Genomic DNA, 18,916 nt, shown 5'->3' with positions numbered 1-18,916 from the left:
GCAAAGCCAGTGTCTGCCTATTACCTGCAGCACTGCAGACACTGTGTGGGACACCAGCACAGTCATCTTCTGGCCTAGGGTGAATTTGTGTGCTTCCTAAATGTTCATCACCACTGCAGCAGTGGCTCTGAGGCACCCTGGCCATATCTTGGCTGCTGCATCCAGCTGCTTGGAAAAGTAGGTGACTGCCCTGTGATATGGGCCCAGGTCTTGTGCCAGTATTCCCAAAGCAATCCCCTGCTTTTCATGAGAAAATAGAAAGAATGGTTTAGTCATGTCTAGAAGTCCCAGGGCTGGAGCTGACATGAGGGCCATCTTTAGTTGGTCGAAGGCTCATGTTACTTCTTTTGTCCATTGCAGGTCTCTGTTTCCTTGTGTATCCAAGGCATAGGAGGTTTTACTAGCAGCCCATAATTTTAAATCCACAATCTACACCAGCCCAAAATCCACAGTGTATGTCATGGCCTAAAAGCTTCTCAGTTCCTTTACTGTCTGGGGTTTTGGGCCCTGGCATATTGCTGCCTTTGGGTCCTGCCCTGAGGTTCTTTGTCCAGCACTGACCTCGTAGCCCAGGTAGAAAACTGTTTGCTTCACTATCTGAGCTTCCTTGTGGGATACTTGATACCCTTGTAGACCCAAAAAGTTTAGGAGGCTTACCATCCAATCCACACACGTCTCTTGGGTTTGAGTAGCTATCAGGAGGTCGTCCCCATACTGCAACATCTGTCCTACTGATGGGACTTCTCAGGATTCCAAATCTTTTGCAAGTTGTTCTCCAAATATTGTGGGAGAGTGTTTTAATCCTTGGGGTAAAACTGTCCATGGGAGCTGGGTTTTGCACCTACTCTTGGGCCTTTCCCAATCAAATGCAAAAATATTCTCTGGTTGGCTTCATGCAGAGGAAGGCAAAGAAAACATCCTTCAAATCTGAAATGGTAAGCCAAATTAGTTCAGGTGTTAAATGGGTTAAAAATGTGTAGAGGTTGGCAACCACTGGATGTAAATTCTCAATTACCTTATTAACAGCCCACAAATCCTGGACTACTTGGTATGACCCATCAGGCTTTTTAACAGGTAAAATAGGAGTATTAAAATCAGACTGACACCCTTTTATATAGCCCTATCTGCAAAAGGTTTCATATTACTAAGCTAATCTCTTCCCTAGCTTCCTTTTTTAAAGAGATACTGTTTAACTCTAACTGGTTGTTTTCCTTCTTTAAGTTTAATTTGCACTGAAGGTGCATTCTTTGCCCTCCCTAGTACATTAGAGGCCCATACCCCAGGAAATACCTGATCCATTACTTTCCTGTTTTTCTCTTTTTCACTTTCAGCTTTGGTCTCATTGGCTACTGACATTAGGTTAACAATTCCACGTATTTTTGATCCTTTACCTCCACAATAATCTCTACGTTTCTGAATATTATCTTTGCTTTTAGTTGCTCCAATAAATCTCTACTCAAAAGTGCTAATGGGGTGTTGGGAACTTATAAAAACCTATGAATTCCCCGTTGTTTTCCAAGTTTATATTTCAGCGGTCTACAAAAATATGCTCTTTCAGATTGGCCAGTTGCCGCCTTTATCATAACACAGTCATCTCTTACAGGTGTTAAAGCTTTAACACTGAGTATGTTGCCCCTGTGTCAACCAAAAATTTCATTTCCTTTTCTGTGTTCCCTAGCTTGATTATAAACAGAGGGTGCCCAAGGGTAAGATCCTCCGGTCGTCCTCAGCCTTCTTTGACATGAGAAACCCTAACCCTAACCCCCTCCCCTTTTCAGTCTCCTCTTCTTTGATCATCAACCTTTCTCCATTCTGGGCACTGGTTTTTTCCAGTGTTCAGTTTTCTTACAAAATGCACACTGGTCTTTCCCTAGCCGTGGTGGTTCTTGCTTTGGTGGTCCTTGTCCAAGTCTCGCTATTTCTTCTTCCCTTACTACTGCTACCAATTTTCTCATCCCTTGTTTGTTTCCTTCCTCTCGATGGCTAAAAACTCTCCAATCCTCATCTAGCAAAATCTCCAAATTCCGTCCCCATTGGCCCCCGATTCCTCTGAAGTTTGCACCTAATATCCCAAAATGTTAGCAAACTTGCCCTGAACCCCTAGTGAGCCCTCTACAACTCAACAAATCCCTCTGCTGGCAATCAAATCCCACTGTAACTTGCAAGCAGACTGCATAGGCTTGAGCTGAGTGTGGGACATCTCCCATGACCTACCAACAGCCTCCTGGCCACAGGTACACCTTACAGGCCACAATTTTCAATTTTTAAACTTACTGTTTTGTCTGGAATTCTGGCAGTCCTTGTCTGTCCCTGGATGAACAGCTGGGGAGCGGAACCCTCTCTCCACGGAGATCCCTGGAAATAGGATATCCCTGGAGAGATATCCCCCCAGCGGTCCATGACCCAAACTGCTCTCACAGCTGAACAGAACCCAGTCCTGCTGCTGTCGCAAATTGATTTGCATAAAATCGATAAGATCACAGACAAAAGACTCTCTAACAAGTTAAAGTTAGAAAGTTGTGTGCTTTATTCAATGTTGGATGGCACGGGAGTAGCCTCCCAAAGGCCTGCACACCAATCACAAAACTCTAACCCTCTATTTATTTACGAAAGTCTTACATGTTCATTCAATTACTCAAAATGTCTATACATATGCATAATCCCAGCACTGCCTATCCCCTCTTCATATTAAAATGAGGCCAAAGTCCTTTACACCTGCACAATTCTTCTCTCAAAGTGGGTAGGTGGTCTTTGAAATAGCTCAGTGGTCTTGAAATATGAAGTCAGAGACGTCTTCCTCACAGTGACCTTTGTACCTTCATCTTGTGGGCAGGCTACATGACCTTTTGGGCATAGTCCAAGCTCTCTTGCTTGGTTCAAATAGTCTCTGTGTCCAGGTGCACTCATGGTTTCTTTCACTATCACAATGGTCCATCTATCATATTTCCTTCTACAAACACAACTAAAAGCAGCAAGTAATATATTAGCTATGCTCTAGCTTAAGCATCTAATAATTATTAACTCTTCCACTTCATCTCTACTCTTCTAACTTAAACCCTAATCAATACAAATGGCTTCTATCCCTTAGCTAAAATCTTAACTCTTTAAATTCTTAACTCAAGGCACTGCAGGACACTGCAGACAATTCCTAAAGCACTTGTAGGATGATCCAGATCCCCAAGGGATGTTCCCATGGTGCCAATTCAGGAACTGAAGTGGGGAGTGGGGCCAGAGAGAAAAGAGATAACAGAGGTAGGCTGTTTCCAGGGGAGGGGACAACAATGGGCAGTAGGAAGAAATCTGAACCAGGAAAGAAAAAAGAAAGGAAAGGTGAAATAAAGGAAACGCTCAGTGCAGTTTGGGGGTGGTTGCCAGGCAGCCCTGGCTCTGAACAACAACATCTGCAGTGAGACAGGAAACTCACAGCTCATGGGAACAAACTTTCTGGCTGAATCCAGAGGCCACGACAAACCTGAGTGGTTTCCCTCCTGTCCCCCAGCCCTTCCTGGCCCCAGGAGCTGATGGCATTTCTGCTCCCTCAGGTTCATCTCCTCACACCAACACCATGGGGCTGCTCAGGCCTGCTCTGCGCAGTGCAAACAGGGGCTCCTAAGCCAGTGCTGCCCTGTCTGTGCCTGCAAGGATGTGGCACCTGTGTGAGCTGGGGGAGAGGCCAGGGCTACAGAGGGGGGATGTTGTTGGCAGGTGCATGAGGACACTCTGGGGTGCTGCCCTGGGGTGTCCAGTGCAGTGGGGATGGATCAGCCCCTGCTCTGCTGCTCCTTCCCGTCTTCCCCAGGGCCCTTGCATAGCCCCAGCCCTGCTGTTTGTCCCCAGCCTGCCCACGGCCACCCTGGGGCTGCTCACGGGGCTTTTCTGTGCTGAGCCTTGGCCTGGACGTGTTCTGGAGAGAGCCTGGGCAAGGAGCCTGGAGCCCCCAGGCCCTGCCCTGAGGCGTCAGCGCTGCCCCAGCAGTGCCCATGGCCTGTCCCTGCTGCAGCCCCGGCACTGCCACCCCCAGCCCTGTGCCCGGCCCCAAGAGCCCTCAGGCCCTACAGCAACACCAGGGCCAGGAGGGCAGCAGGGCAGGGCCACGGGAGCAGCACTGGCAACACCAAGGGCTGCTGGTGCTGGGCACAGCTGCTGTGCCAGCCCTGATCTGCCCCCAGCTCTGCACACAGACATTGCTGCTGAAGCACAAGAGAAGGTAACAAAAGGAGAATCTCTGTTGAAAACCTTACTGGGAGATCCTTTATTTCATTTAAAACTACTGAGATCCCAGCCCCTCATTGACGCAGACTGGGGCAACAGCAAAGGTGGACAGAAACAAACAAGAAAGGGCACAAGAAATGTCGTTGCTTTGTGAACATCAGTGAAAATGGAAAAAAAGAAAAACCCCGACAACCAAAGCAACAAGTGATATCAAAGATGATTTTTATTTCAAATGATTTGCAGAAACTGGCCAGCAGTTTAGCGTTTCTGCAGTTGTCCAGTGATCAGTTTCCACACTGCAGCCTTGAGCTCCTGGTTCCTCAGGCTGTAGATCAGGGGGTTCAGGGCTGGAGGCACCACCGAGTACAAAACTGACAGGGCCATATCCAGGGATGGGGAGGAGATGGAGGGGGGCTTCAGGTAGGCAAATATGATAGTGCTGACAAACAGGGACACAACGGCCAGGTGAGGGAGGCAGGTGGAAAAGGCTTTGTGCTGTCCCTGCTCAGAGGGGATCCTCAGCACAGCCCTGAAGATCTGCACATAGGAGAAAACAATGAACACAAAACAGCAAAAAGCTAAACAGATACTAACAGCAAGAAGCCCAAGTTCCCTGAGGTAGGATTTGGAGCAGGAAAGCTTGAGGATGTGTGGGATTTCACAGAAGAACTGGCCCAGGGCATTGCCATGGCACAGGGGCAGGGAAAATGTATTGACTGTGTGCAGCAGAGCATTGAGAAAGCCACTGGCCCAGGCAGCTGCTGCCATGTGGGCACAAGCTCTGCTGCCCAGGAGGGTCTCGTAGTGCAGGGGTTTGCAGATGGACACGTAGCGGTCGTAGCACATGATGATCAGCAGGAAATACTCTGACCCCAGGAAGAAGAAAATCAGAAAAACCTGTGCAGCACATCCTGTGTAGGAGATATTCCTGGTGTCCCAGAGGGAATTGTGCATGGCTTTGGGGACAGTGATGAGGATGGAGCCCAGGTCAGTGAGGGCCAGGTGGAGCAGGAAGAAGAACATGGGGCTGTGCAGGTGGTGGCTGGAGGCCACGGCACTGATGACGAGGCCGTTGCCCAGGAGGGCAGCCAGGGAGATGCCCAGGAAGAGGCAGAAGTGCAGGAGCTGCAGCTGCCGCGTGTCTGCCAATGCCAGCAGGAGGAAGTGGCTGATGGAGCTGCTGTTGGACATTTCTTCACTCTGAGCATGGTGGGCTGTTGAAAGAAGACATTGACAAGCTGGGACCATATTGTTTTAGTCAATCCTTTATATTGTATTTGGAATCCCCGAAAAATGACTTCTGTTTGCTTGAGGGAACTTTGTTAAACTTTATTCACTTTGGGTTTCTGCTCCTGCTGAATTATTACTTCATCTTAATCACTGCTCTTAGCGTGAAAACTGAGTAGCCCAAAGGGAAAACAGAGCTCCCTGTACCCCAGTGCAGTCAGAAATTTAGTTTCACACAGGTCCCCTTTGCTTTTTACACCTCCCTCTATTTCAAGGTGAACAAGATAAAAAATTTCTTGAAAAAAAGTAGTCTTTTTGAAGGGTCCAAAGTTAATTTCTCTAAACCCTTCTTTTCCTCTATGCATCTGGACAAAAACAAATAGCAACATTGATCTGGCTCTCTGCTGCCTGGAAATGTGCCTACAGGGAGTTGTTTCTCTCTATCCAAGCCTTGTCCCTGCCAGTGCTCCCAGAGCCCAGCCCAGCCCTGGGGGCTCAGCTCTGCCCTGCACACCCCTCCCAGCACAGGCCACTGCCCAAGGGCATCTCCCTGGCACCAGGGCCTTAAGGGCAGCTCAGACAAACAGAGATGCTGCAAGCCAAGGTGCTGCTGGTGCTGTCTGTAGGTAGAGGAGGGTGAGGAGGCACTTTCTGAGGGAGATCTGAGGCAGATCTGCTGATCCCCAGGGTGACAGTGCAGGAGTCTCAGTGACACAGACAACCCTGACAGCCCCTTTCCCTTTCCTTTAGGAGAAAGCTGAGAGCAGCCCTGGCCATGCAGCACCATCTCCACAGCAGGAGGAATCTGCCCTGATGGGGGTGGCTCCTTCCACCTCCAACTTCTCCCCACAGTCCATGGGGAGCTGCCAGGCAGGCTGAGAGCTGCCCCTGGCAGGTGGCAGATGCCCTGGCCTGGCCAAGAGCCCTCAGGGCTGCAGCACCTGCTCTGCACCACAGCCCTGGGCAGCCCTGGCTGCAGCCCCAGCCTCAGCCCCTGCAGCCGTCCCTGGCAGCAGGAGCCGTCCTGCCCTGTCCCTCTGACGGTGCCCAGGGCAGCCCCGCTCTGGAGCACATCCTCCCCCAAAGCAGAAAGGGCAGCAGAGCCTTCCTTACAGTGCTGTCAGTCCTGTTCTGGTTCAGCTTTAGGAGATCCCTGCAGCTGGAGTCTGTTAGAAGTGGTGAAGATTTCTCCATGAATAATCTCAGAATTGTCCTTCCAGTTTCTTTAAGCTTCTGTCTGCTTCCCTATTTCAGGTACCTGTAGGCAGTGCCCTCAGCCCTTCTGGGCTGTGAGAGGAGCTGCTCCTGAGGAGAAACGTCTTTTTGAAGCTCTTCTTGTTTGCCAGGAGCTGCCTCTCTGTCAGGAGCCCAGCCAAGCTCAGCACCACAGACACAGCACAAAGGACTTTAATAACCCACTTGGAGGGTTAGTCCTGAGTCCCTGAACTTCAGTCTCTGAGCACCAATTAAACAAATCTCTCAAGAATTAAAATTTAAAATTAACTCCAAATTTTCTTGAAGTTTTAATGCGTCCCACTGAGGGACACAACTGAGAAAGTGTTCCCAGGTTCCAGTTAGAGCAGAACACTGCAGGCAGTGATGACAGGTGGGGACAAACAAGGCAAAGGAGTCTCTGATGCTGAGCAAACCTGGATGTATTTCAGGAATGCCAAGGGCCAAGGCCTGAGTCCCAGCCCCTGCTAAGGCACATCCTGTCCCTCCCTCAGTGCTCAGGGCTCTTCCCAGGCCACTGGGATGTGGGGATGTGCAATGCCAAGGGCAGGACCATGGGGTGGTCCCTGCCAGGCTGCTGAGCAGGGCCAAGGAGGCAATGAGGCGCCAGGGCTGCAAGGGTCACTTGTCTCCTGCTGATGGCTCAGGCCCAGGCCCAGCAGCCATGGCCCAAGTGCTGCAGGAGTTGGCTGTGTCAGGGCCTTGCAGCTGCTGCCCATCCCTGTGCCCTGTGCAGCCCAGGCTGTCCTACGGTGTCCATGCCCTGCGCCTCTGTCCCTGCAGGCTGTCGTCATCCCCCGGCTGCCCCACCTGGCTGGGCCCTTCCTTTGCTGACAGCTCTGCCTCCTGCCTGCCTCTGCCTGGCCACACAGAGCCTTGGGCTGCTCCAGACTCCTGCTGGGGGAAGTGTTGCACCACGGCCCTGCCCTGGGAGAGAAATCCTTTTCCCTCTTTTTCCCAACCTGGGCCTTCCAAGGTGGCCTTGGCATTATTTTTTTCTTTTCTGTTTGTTGTCTTCTATGTCAAATGGATCCACCATCTCTTTAAACCACCCTTGAAGCACTCCCAGGGATCTTGTCCTCAGTCTCCACTCCACTAAACACAGAGCTCCTTTGTCCCTATATAGTGATTATGTGCTTGAGGCCATGGGCACCCGGACAAGAAGGACAGTTCTTTTCTGTAGGAGAGAAACCACAGGACCCCAGAGTTTTGGAGGCAGATGAGAGGCACTTACCTGACGCCAAAGCAAGCCAGACCTGTGTGTGCTTGCAGCATTTTTTTGAAAGCCAGCCTTGGATATATGGGAAGTTTTGGAGGTGAAATTCCATTTCAGCTGTGGGTGTCTGGTCAGAATGACAATTCTTCTCCACAGGAAGGAAAGGGCAGGCCTCCAGTGTTTCAAAGGCTGATGAGATTCAGCCCCAAGGTGGCCAGTGACAGCCAGACCTGTTTGTCTTGGCTGCTTTTGTCTGGGAGCAATCCTTAGATAGGTGGAATTTGGGAGGCATCTGGACACAAAGGACAGTTTTCCATGGGAAAGAAAGTACGGAGCCTCGGTGTTTCAAAGGCAGATGAGATCTGGCCATCAGGAAGCCAAGAGAACCTAGACAGTCCTGGCAGCAACTGTCTGGGAGCTATCTTTGGATATAGAGAATTTTGGAGGCAGATTCTCAATTTGTGCCATAGGCACCTGGACTTGAAATGTGTTTTTTTCCACAGAGACAAAAGCACAGCCCACCCAGTGTTTTGGAGGCAGATGAGATGTGGCCCTAGAGGCCAAGGCCAGGCAGAGCTGTCTGTCCTGGCAGGTTTCATACAGGAACAATCCTGAGATATAATCAAATTTGGAGGCGAATCCCAGTTTTGGCCATGAATCCCTGGAGGAGAAGGACACTTTTTTCCCACAGGAAGGAAGGCACAGATCTCCAGGGTTTCAGGAGATGGGAAGCAGCTCTCAACATGCCAAAGTCAGCTGGACCAGTCAGCCAGCCCCCAGAGGCCAAGTCAGCCAGATCTTTTCCATGTTCTTGGGTCCTTGGGGCTCTTGCAGCATCACAATTTCCTCTTGGTTCCATGGGGCCCCATAGTATCACAACAGAACTTTGTTTCCATAAGGGCCAGCAATATCACAATGATCTCCTTGGCTCCACAGTGTCACAAGGCCCCTTGCTTCCATGAGGCCTTGCAGTGTCAAAATGGTTTCCTTGGTTCCATGGGACTGCACAATGACACAATGTCCCATTGGTTCCATGAGGCCACAGAGTGCCACAATGGCCTCTTGGTTTTTTGGGCTCCCCAGGATCACAACAAGTCCTGAGTTCCACAAGGCCTGGCAGTGTCACACTGGCCCCTTGCTTCCATGGGGACCTGTAGTGTCACAATGGTCCCTTCACACCATTGTGACTGGCAGTGTCACAGTGGTTGCCTCAGTTCAATGAAGCCCTGTGGTGTCACAATGGCACCTTGGTTCCATAGGAACTCAAAGTGCCAGAATGGTCTCTTTGGTTCCATGAGGCCCTGCAGTGTCACAATGGGCTCCTTGGTTCCACAAGGCTCTGCAGAGCCCCTTGATCCAACAAAGCCTCAAAGTGTCATAATGGTCTCCAGGATTCCATGAGGCCCCACAGTGTCACAAGGCCACCTTGATTCCATGAGGCCCTGAAGTATGGAATGGCCCCTTGATTCCATTGGGCTCCTCACTGTTATATGAGTTCTTAGTTCCATGGAGCCCTGCAGTGTCACAGTGGTCTCATTGGTTCCATGGTGTCACACACTGTCACAATGGCCCCGTGGTTCCATAAGGCCATGCAATGTCACCATGGTCTCATTGGTTCCACAAGGCCCTGCAGTTCCACAATGGCCCTCTGGTGTCACAAGGCCTTGGAAGTGTCACCATAGTCTCAGCAGGTTCTCTGCTGGTTCACAATGGCCTCCTTGGTTCCATGATGCCCCATCATGTAACAATGGTGTCCTTGGTTCCACAGAGTCCCAATGTCCCCGTGGTCTCATGGAGCCCCACAGTGTCACTGTGATCCCCTTGATTCCATCAGGCCCTGCTGTGCTACAGTGACCCCTTGGTTATACAAGGCCCTGCAGTGTCACAATGGCCCCTTGGTTCCAGTGGGTCCTGAAGTGTCACAATGGTCTCCAGTGTTCCATGAGGCCCCACAATGTCACAATGGACATTTGGTTCCATGAGCTTTACCACTGCCAACAACAGTCTCCTTGGTTCCACAGTGTCACAAGAGACCCTTTGTTCCATGAGGTTCAGTAGTGTAACAGGGACACCGTGATTCCATGAGGTTCTGTAGTGTCACAAAGCACTCCTTGGTTCTGTGGCCTGTTGGAGTCCAGGACATCCCCTTGGATGACCTGAGACCTGGGAAAGAGAATTTGAGCCCTGGACAGGGGGGTGTGGAACCGGTCCAGGGGGGTTGGAAACCTTGGCACAGAGCCCAGGAAGACACTGAGTTTGATCTTAGCCCATGGGAGAAACTTCCAGCATTAGGAGAGGAATTGCAAATCACCAGGAAGTGAAAATAGTAGTTTAACACAGTAGAACATACAAAATTCAGTAGTTTTAGGATTCTTAGAATAGAGGTAAATGGGGGACAAGATGGTGGAATTTGGGTGGTACCTCGTGTCCCTCTCCTTCTTCCTCGTCCTCCATCTTCTGGGGTGGTGATGAAATAAGATAGTTAGAGTGGATTGGGTCAAAGCAGAAGTGACCCTCTTAGTGTAAGCACTAGGCATTGGTGTGAAATAGTAAATATCCTATACGTAATTATCTGTATAAATGTAAGGTGACGTCCCATCGGTGGGCAGTCGCCTCGTGTCCCAGCCGCTGTCCGGACCTCGGCTGGGAGCAGAGAAAAACTTTGTGATATCAAATAATAAACAACTCGAGAAACCAGAAAGCAAGGCCTTGAAGACTCCACTTCTTTGTACCAACGCGACTCGGGGCTTTTAGAGGGCCAAGGACTTTAAACAACTTGAATCTCGGGTGAGAAAAACCAACCCGAGAATTGGCAACCCTGGGTACTTTCCAGTGGACACACCAAGCCCTCTGAAGCCAGGAAAACAACCAGAGAAGACAGGGGAAGATTTTTGGCCAAAGCAGCTGCCTTCAAATTCGCCTTGGACAGACGAACTTCAAGGGCCCTGAAGTCATCACCCTGAGATCTGCTGGTCGGTGATCAGGACACCCCCGGGACGAATTTGAGAACACCTGCACCCTGTTTTTCGGCTTTGGTAAGACCAGTCGAATTTAGAACACATGGGGGTGGGAATCTCCCAGGAACAGCATAGGATCCTAGCAAAATTAAGGGTAGTTGTGTCTGCACATCCTGCAGGCCTTTCTGAGAAGGAGCTTCAAGCTCTTCTTTTGTGGGCTCGGTGTAACTTTCCACATTGTGATACCCACGTTGTATTTGAGCCTGCATTTTGGCAAGAGGCAAACAGGGAACTTTACAACAGAGCAACTAAGAAAGATAAAGCAGCTGCGAAGCTTTTGCCCGCAGCGAGAACCATGCTAGAGTCCATTTCACGTAACAGAAAAGCAGTTCCTCCTTCTTTACAACAGCAGAGGACTGCGCAAGAGGGATAAAGCAAGGTTTCTTCCGCTGAGCAGCAGCCAGCAGCGACTTGTTCTGCCTCTCAGCAGCAGGCGGATCCCAAATCTCCTAGTGGGGATGTGGGAGGGGAGAGCCATCAGCTCACCCAGGCAACATCAGGGGAAAGCCAGCAGCTTCCCTGAGGTGAGGCACATGATGCACAGCAGCTTGTCTCGGTGCCTCAAACCCCAAAACCTGATTCCCCAAAGCCAGTCCCGGGAAGGCAAAAACTTTATCCCAGCGATCAAGGTAGAGATACGCGTTCTTATGAGACATGTCCCCTGGACATGGGACAATTGCCCCAGGGGGGGAAACAGGGAGATTTAGAACATATTCCATCTAGAAGCCCGTTTATCCCCCCGCAGATATCACGCGAAATCGCTTCGCTGCCTCTCCCTCCAGCAGAGCAAGGACAAACACAGCAGGGGGGAGGGGGAGGGCGCCAAACACCAGAACAGCAGGGAAAACAACCCCAAATCGCGTCAGCCGCGGGAGATAAGACCACAGCGCATGCGCGCGAAAGTGATCTGAATCAGTCGCGCCGGGAAAAATCATACGGCGGTGACGGGGAACGTAACGGGGGGCAGTGGGAAAACATACCGTGTCAAGGGGGCGCGGATCGCGGGGAAAAACAACTCGCGGGCGATTGTCGGGATTTTGCAAACCGCGGGACCGGGACAGCAGCGGGGGGAAAGTCCATGCCGGTAGCTGAGCGCAGGTTGATGACGCAAGCTACGGGGAGCAATGTGGACCAAGCTACATCCGCATCGCAAAGCATGGGCAAAGAGCCAAAAAGGGCGGCGCAGGCGCAGGCGCAGAGCCATGCACTGCAAACCCCAGAGGCGCTTGTGGCGGATTTTGGCGCAGGCGCGGTGGGAGTGGGGTGGATTCCAAGCCGCAGTCTCGCTCGGGGCGGGGTAAACCCCGATGGCGAGCGGGACGGGGCGGTCTCTGGGGGCGGGCCGAGAGGGAACGCCTCCCAGGGGGGTGCCGGGACAGCGCAAGCAGGATCGGAGCAGGCGGGGGTGGCGCAGGCGGGGATGGAGAGTGGCCAGGGCGGAGAATTTCTCCAGGGAGCCGCCTCCTCACGGCAGCCGCAGACCATGACCCCGCCCACGAGCGGCGCCTTGATACCAGCACAGCAGGCGCTCAGTGATTCAAAATCAGCTAGCTCGTTCACATGCATGGGCGCACGTCCAAAAAATATTACAACAGTTTCCAGAGATCCAGAAACGGAGAATTTGTTACAAGCACAGCGTCTTTTGTCGGAGCTGATGGAACAGATCCCAGAAAAAATACCTAGTGCCGGACAGGGTCCAGCTGTCTCGATGACAGCGCCACCTAGTGGCGGGACTGTACAATTACAGCAAACACGGCAGCTTCCATACTCAGCCAGCCCAGCAACAGCGCCAGCTAGTGGCGGAACACCCACATTACATCATTTTTTCCCAATTACATACAAAAAACAGATTTATTCTCCAAAGCAGCAATTTCTACAGGAACAAACATAGCCTGTGTCAACTTTAGAGGATCACGAAGCAATTCAACTACAACAACAAGCAGTCAGCACGGATGAAAGCATGATTCATATCACTGTTTCGCAAGGCATCCCTTTCATATCAACAACAACAGCAACTGCAGATTCTTCATCTCAAGCTCCTTCAATTTTATTATCCAAAGATTTCATGAAGCAATTTCTCCTGCAATTTAAAGAAACAGCTTTGGAGCTCAACCCAGATTCAAACACTCAATTCCCTCAAGTGTTCCTTTCACCAAAAGCCAATCAAGCTCCTCTTCAGTCAACTGCACAGACGCATTCTCCATTTATCCTCCAGCTACCCGATGGATCAACCCTCTCCTTTGGTAGTGCTGCACAGGGATCACGTGCTGCACAGAAATCCCAGCTTCCTACTCCTCAATTAGGAGGAAAAGAAATCTCAAGAAGAGACATATCCCTCAGGGATGAAGGGATCACATCTCAAGAAGATGTGAACAAACACCAAACACAAGAAGACTCCGGAATGACAGGAGCAGCATCATCATGGAAACCGCAGCAATTAATTCCATTTTTTGAAGATTCACAGATATCTGATGCACAGGTACCCAGTGCAACAGATTGGACTGAGATAAAGAAAAAAGCATTGAAAGAATTCAATTTAACAGGTGAAAGAAGTCTAGCATTGCCAGTGGCATACGATGCACAAGGTCAGAATCCGAGATGGGAGCGATTGGATCATGACGTCATCAAGGAATTAGTGAAAGCCATCCGTGATAATGGATTGGGATCCCCGTACTTCAAGCAGCTTTTGAAGGCAACATTCAACATATATGATCTAACGCCTTTTGATCTCAGATCTATCGCATCAATGATTCTAACAGATTCACAAGTCCTTATCTGGGAAGCAAAATGGAAAAGAGCCCTTGAAGAGCTCAGGAGAAGATATCAAGGAGGACCAAATGCAGGCATCACCGTGGCAGAAATGGCAGGTGATCCACCAAATGATGACCCAGGTCGTCAAGCAAGGAATTTGCCACAAGAGGTGTTGACAGATATAAAAGAAGCAGCAAGAAAAGCAATAGTGCAAATTCCACCAGCAGGAATTCCAGAAAGCATTTACACAGAGGTAAAGCAAAGCCCAACAGAATCTTTCTCCTCATTCATTGATCGTCTAACACAAGCAATAGACAGGCAAGTCAATGATGAGGGAGCGAAGCCGCATCTGCTTCAAAGTCTTTCTTTTGCAAATGCCAGCGCAGACTGCAAACGCATCATCAGTGCAATGCCAGGCCAGCCATCCTTGGCAGAAATGTTGGAAGCATGCAGCAAAGTAGGAACACCACAGCATGTCGCATCCATTCAAGCAAGCATCTGGGGAGAACAGATGGAAAAAATCATCAAAGCCCAGACTGAAAACCTTAAGGAGGCTTTGGCAGCTCTTCGACAAAATAATTCCACAACAGTAATGACAGCAAAACTTTCAGGAGCACAATGCTATAAGTGCGGCAAACAAGGGCACCTCAAGAGAAACTGTCCAGAACATGCAAAAAATGCAAGTTCATCAGGTGTTTGTCCAAGATGCAGAAGAGGGAAGCATCAAGCAAGCCATTGCCATGCAAAAACAGATGTGGATAGAAGACCTCTGCCTCTCTCGGGAAACTCCAAGAAGAGCGCGAATCGTCAACGCGCGACGACACAAGTGATGGTGATGACTCAAAATCAAATTCCACAAACAGGACAGTTGTCGGGGAACGTCAATGTGATACCCTCAGCAGGACAATCTACAGGATCCCCAGCGATCCAGACTTGCTGCCACCAGGGGCACAATGTGACTTGGCAGCTTCCAAAATGACATGTTTCATGAATGAGAGCCATGCAGTGATACCCACCGGGGTCACTGGAACTTCATTGAAAAGCCAAGAATTTTTAATTATAGGTAAAGACAGAAGTAGTATTTTAGGTCTCATCATTTACCCAACACTTGTTTGGGCAAACTGCAATGAAGAATTGACAATCTTAGCCAAGGCTCTTCGACCACCGTTGGTCATTCCTGAGAACACTTCCATTGCCAAAGCCATTGCATTGCCATCTCACACCACGGAACAGGTCATGCCAGTGTTTCGTCAACAGGATTCCCCTTCGAGTGAGCACGTGGAGGTTCATGCCACATGGGTAAAGCACCTAGGTCGAGATCGACCCATCATTACATGTTCTTTGACCTACGGCCAGAAGACAATCACGCTCCAGGGAATGATTGACACAGGGGCCGATGTCACGGTAATTTCATATATTTTTTGGCCCAGAGAATGGAGCCTGATTGCACCTTTGAGCTCACTTTCAGGCATTGGAGGAAGTTCTGTTTGTCCACAGAGTGAAAATGCAATTTTCATCTCAGGACCAGGAAAAAAGACGGCAGTCATTCGTCCATTCATCATACAAAAACCCATCACAGCGTGGGGAAGAGACATTTTGGCACAATGGGGTGCGAGATTGGAACTGGATTTTTAGTGGGGGCCACTGTGGCACTCACCACTTTAAAACTGACCTGGAAAACAGACGATCCTGTCTGGGTGGATCAGTGGCCCCTTGAGTGGAAAAAGTTGAGTGCACTTAGGCTTTTAGTTAAAGAACAATTAGAAAAGGGACACATCAAACCAACCAATAGTCCCTGGAATTCTCCGGTGTTTGTGATCCGCAAGAAAGCCTCAGGTTCATGGAGACTACTTCATGATCTCAGAAAAATCAATGAGGTCATTGAAGAAATGGGTCCACTTCAATTAGGACTTCCAGCTCTCTCAATGATTCCGAGAGACTGGCCACTTGTGATCATCGATCTCAAGGATTGTTTCTTTAACATTCCACTTCATCCAGATGATGCTCCTCGATTTGCATTCTCCATCCCAAGCATCAACAGACAAGAACCTCTGGAAAGATACCATTGGGTGGTTTTACCCCAAGGACTCAAAAATTCTCCAACGATTTGCCAATGGTTTGTGGCATGAGCTTTGTCTCCAGCGCGAAAGAAATATCCGGAGGCAAGAATCGTTCACTACATGGACGATCTGCTCATCGCAGCATCAACACAACAGGAGCTGCAGAAAGCTCGTGACTGCGTGATTGCAGAAGTGCAAAATGCAGGATTGGAAATTTCTACTTCGAAAATTCAAGAAGCTGCACCTTGGCAATACTTAGGATGGAGGATCTCAGAACAGACCATAAAACCTCAGAAAATTCAAATCAAAGCAGAAGTCAACAATCTGCAAGACTTGCAACAGCTTTTGGGAGAAATCAACTGGATGAGACCAGTCTTAGGAATCACAAATGATGAACTTACATCATTGTTTAACCTTTTGAAAGGAGACTGCAATATAAAGTCTCCCAGAACTCTCACGCTAGAAGCTCAGAAAGCCCTTGAAAGGATTGCAGAAGCTCTTCAACAGAGACAGGCACATTGTTTTGTAGAATCATTACCATTCTTCCTTGCAGTGTTGGGAGAGAAAATACAACTGTATGGTTTGATTTTTCAATGGGATGCATCTCACACAGGCCCATTGCTGATTTTAGAATGGATCTTTTTATCTTACAGGTCTCCAAGAACAATTCTCACAAGTCTGGAAATGATAGCTCAGATCATCATCAAAGCTAGGTCCAGACTGTTGACAATGGCAGGCAAAGATTTTACAACAATTTACCTGCCTTTGAAAAAAGATTATTTTGACTGGGCATTGCAAAAGTCAGAAGACTTGCAAATTGCATTGTTAGATTATCCTGGCACTTGCACGATCCACTTTCCAAGCCACAAATTGTTGAAAGCAAAAATAAGTTTTAGAGAAAAGCCAAAAATAAGTGAGGTGCCGTTGGATGCAACAACCATATTTACTGACGGCTCAGGAAAAACTCACAAATCGGTAATCACATGGCAAAATGCAACAACAGGAAAGTGGGAATCAAACATAGAAACAGTGCAAGGTTCACCACAGATAGTGGAGTTGGCAGCAGTGGTTCGAGTCTTCGAACTGTTTTCTCAACCTCTCAATCTGATCACAGATTCAGCATATGTAGCAAATGTGGTCAGAAGGCTTGAAAATTCACTTTTAAAGGAAGTTGACAATGAAGATTTGTATTCATACTTACTTTGTATGAGGACTCTATTACAAGAGAGAAAACATGAATATTTTGTTTCTCACATTAGGGCACACTCTTCCCTTCCAGGATTCTTAGCAGAGGGCAATGCACACGCAGATGAATTGGCTATGCCAATTTCAAACACTTTGCCAAACATCTTTGAGCAGGCAAAGTTGAGTCATGCATTTTTTCATCAGAATGCTCAGGCATTGATGGAAGCCTTTCGCATTTCCAAAAGCCAGGCAAAAGAAATCATCAATACCTGTCCAGACTGTCAGCGTGTACAGCCTCCTGCATCCATGGGAGCAGTCAATCCAAGAGGATTGCACAGTCTGCAACTGTGGCAGACAGATGTCACCAAATACCCATCTTTTGGCAAACTTAAAAACATCCATGTCTCAGTAGACACATTTTCAGGTGCAACTTTTGCATCATTGCACACAGGCGAGACAGCACAACACGCTTGTCGACACTTTTTACAAGCGTTTGCATCATTAGGTGTGCCGCAAGAAATCAAAACAGACCATGGTCCAACCTATACAGGGAAAGTGCTTGACAAATTTCTGAAAAGGTGGGGTGTCCATCACACTTTTGGTATCCCACATTCTCCAACAGGTCAAGCAATCATTGAAAGGACACACCAAACACTAAAAGCCCTTTTGGAAAAACAGAAAAGGGGGGAGGCGGATGCAACACCACACATGCGCTTGAACAAAGCCTTGTATGTGTTGAATTTTCTAAATGGCTCTTTTACAGAGCCCACTCCGCCAATCATCAGACACTTTTCAAATAATACAAAAGCAAAACTGAAGGAGAATCCTTTAGTTTTGGTCAGGAACCCAGACACAGGACAAATTGAAGGACCATTCAAATTAGTAACTTGGGGCAAGGGTTATGCTTGTGTCTCCACAGGAGCTGGACCGAGATGGGTGGCTGCAAAGAACGTGAAGCCCTACCGAGTCCAAACGCAAGCAGACGCGGACCCCAAGACAGGCACGCAGACATGAGCAGATGTCAAGACAGCGGATGTCCCCTTGTTCTACATGCAAGAGGGACTTTGGGATTTGGGTTTCCCTTGGGACTTGGGTGGTGGTGCATTTTAGGAGTTCCTAGGGGAAGGAGGCCTCTGATAGCACACATTTGCCTCATTTTCTCATTGGTTGCCTTGAGCAACGCGGTAGATTGGCCCATGGCTCAACCAAAGGAAAATGTCTGGGAAACTCTGGCCAATGCATCAGGGCTGGACACCATTTGTTTGACACACTCAAAACCAGGGAAGCCTTTTTCAACGTTTGGTAGGGTTGCCAGTGAGCAAATGGCCAATTCCAAAAAACGTCCCTCCAGCAATCTTAAAGATCATTTCAAATCCAGTGGACAAATGGGACGTTTGGACAAAGTTCCTTCCTGTGGCTCCTTTTGAACCTCAGGAACTGGAAATTCTTGGATCGGTCAGAATGAAATTTTGTGTGAAATTTAATCACTCTGGAGTGGCAGAAAACAAAACAATAGATGTCACTCCAAATCACATAATTTATAGAAAAGCATCATCTTGGTGTAACTACACTAAGATGGTGAGCAGACCATCCAACCATGATCCAGTGCAATTGCCAAGAGGAATCTTTTTTATTTGTGGGGACAGAGTTTGGCCCGCAATCCCCGCAAATGTCAAAGGCGGTCCATGCAGCATTGGAAGACTTTCATTGTTAACACTCAACATAATGTTACTGAGAGAGCGAAATCCCAAAGAGAAAAGATCTATCCAGCAATATGATCCAAAATGTGATGATGATGTTCATACTTGGTCTAAGGCACAGAGAATTGCGGCTGCAATTTTTTCACCGCAGACAGCATCAGGAGTAGCCTTGACACAATTGGATCATATGGCTTGTTGGCTGAGTAAGCATGCCCAAGCCATTTCTCTTACACTGAGTGACATGTTAATGGACACCGATAGTGTAAGACGAGCAACTATCCAAAACAGGGCAGCAATTGATTATCTTTTGCTGTC

The 18,916-nt window shown here is 48.8% G+C and overlaps 1 protein-coding gene across 1 annotated transcript; it reads right to left on the bottom strand.

The window, feature by feature from the left end:
- Positions 1 to 4,470: 4,470 nt before the first annotated feature.
- LOC310920702 (olfactory receptor 14A16-like) lies at positions 4,471 to 5,403 on the bottom strand (the record flags this gene model as incomplete). Its single annotated transcript, XM_083880763.1, has 1 exon — positions 4,471 to 5,403. One exon carries the CDS (start codon positions 5,401 to 5,403, stop codon positions 4,471 to 4,473), a length of 933 nt encoding a protein of 310 aa, XP_083736889.1.
- Positions 5,404 to 18,916: the final 13,513 nt, after the last annotated feature.

This window comes from Zosterops lateralis (assembly GCF_965231275.1).
Source record: "Zosterops lateralis genome assembly, chromosome: 31".
Lineage (NCBI taxonomy): Eukaryota > Metazoa > Chordata > Aves > Passeriformes > Zosteropidae > Zosterops > Zosterops lateralis.
Note: the sequence above shows the minus strand (reverse complement) of the source record. Positions and strands in the feature narration are given on the sequence as shown.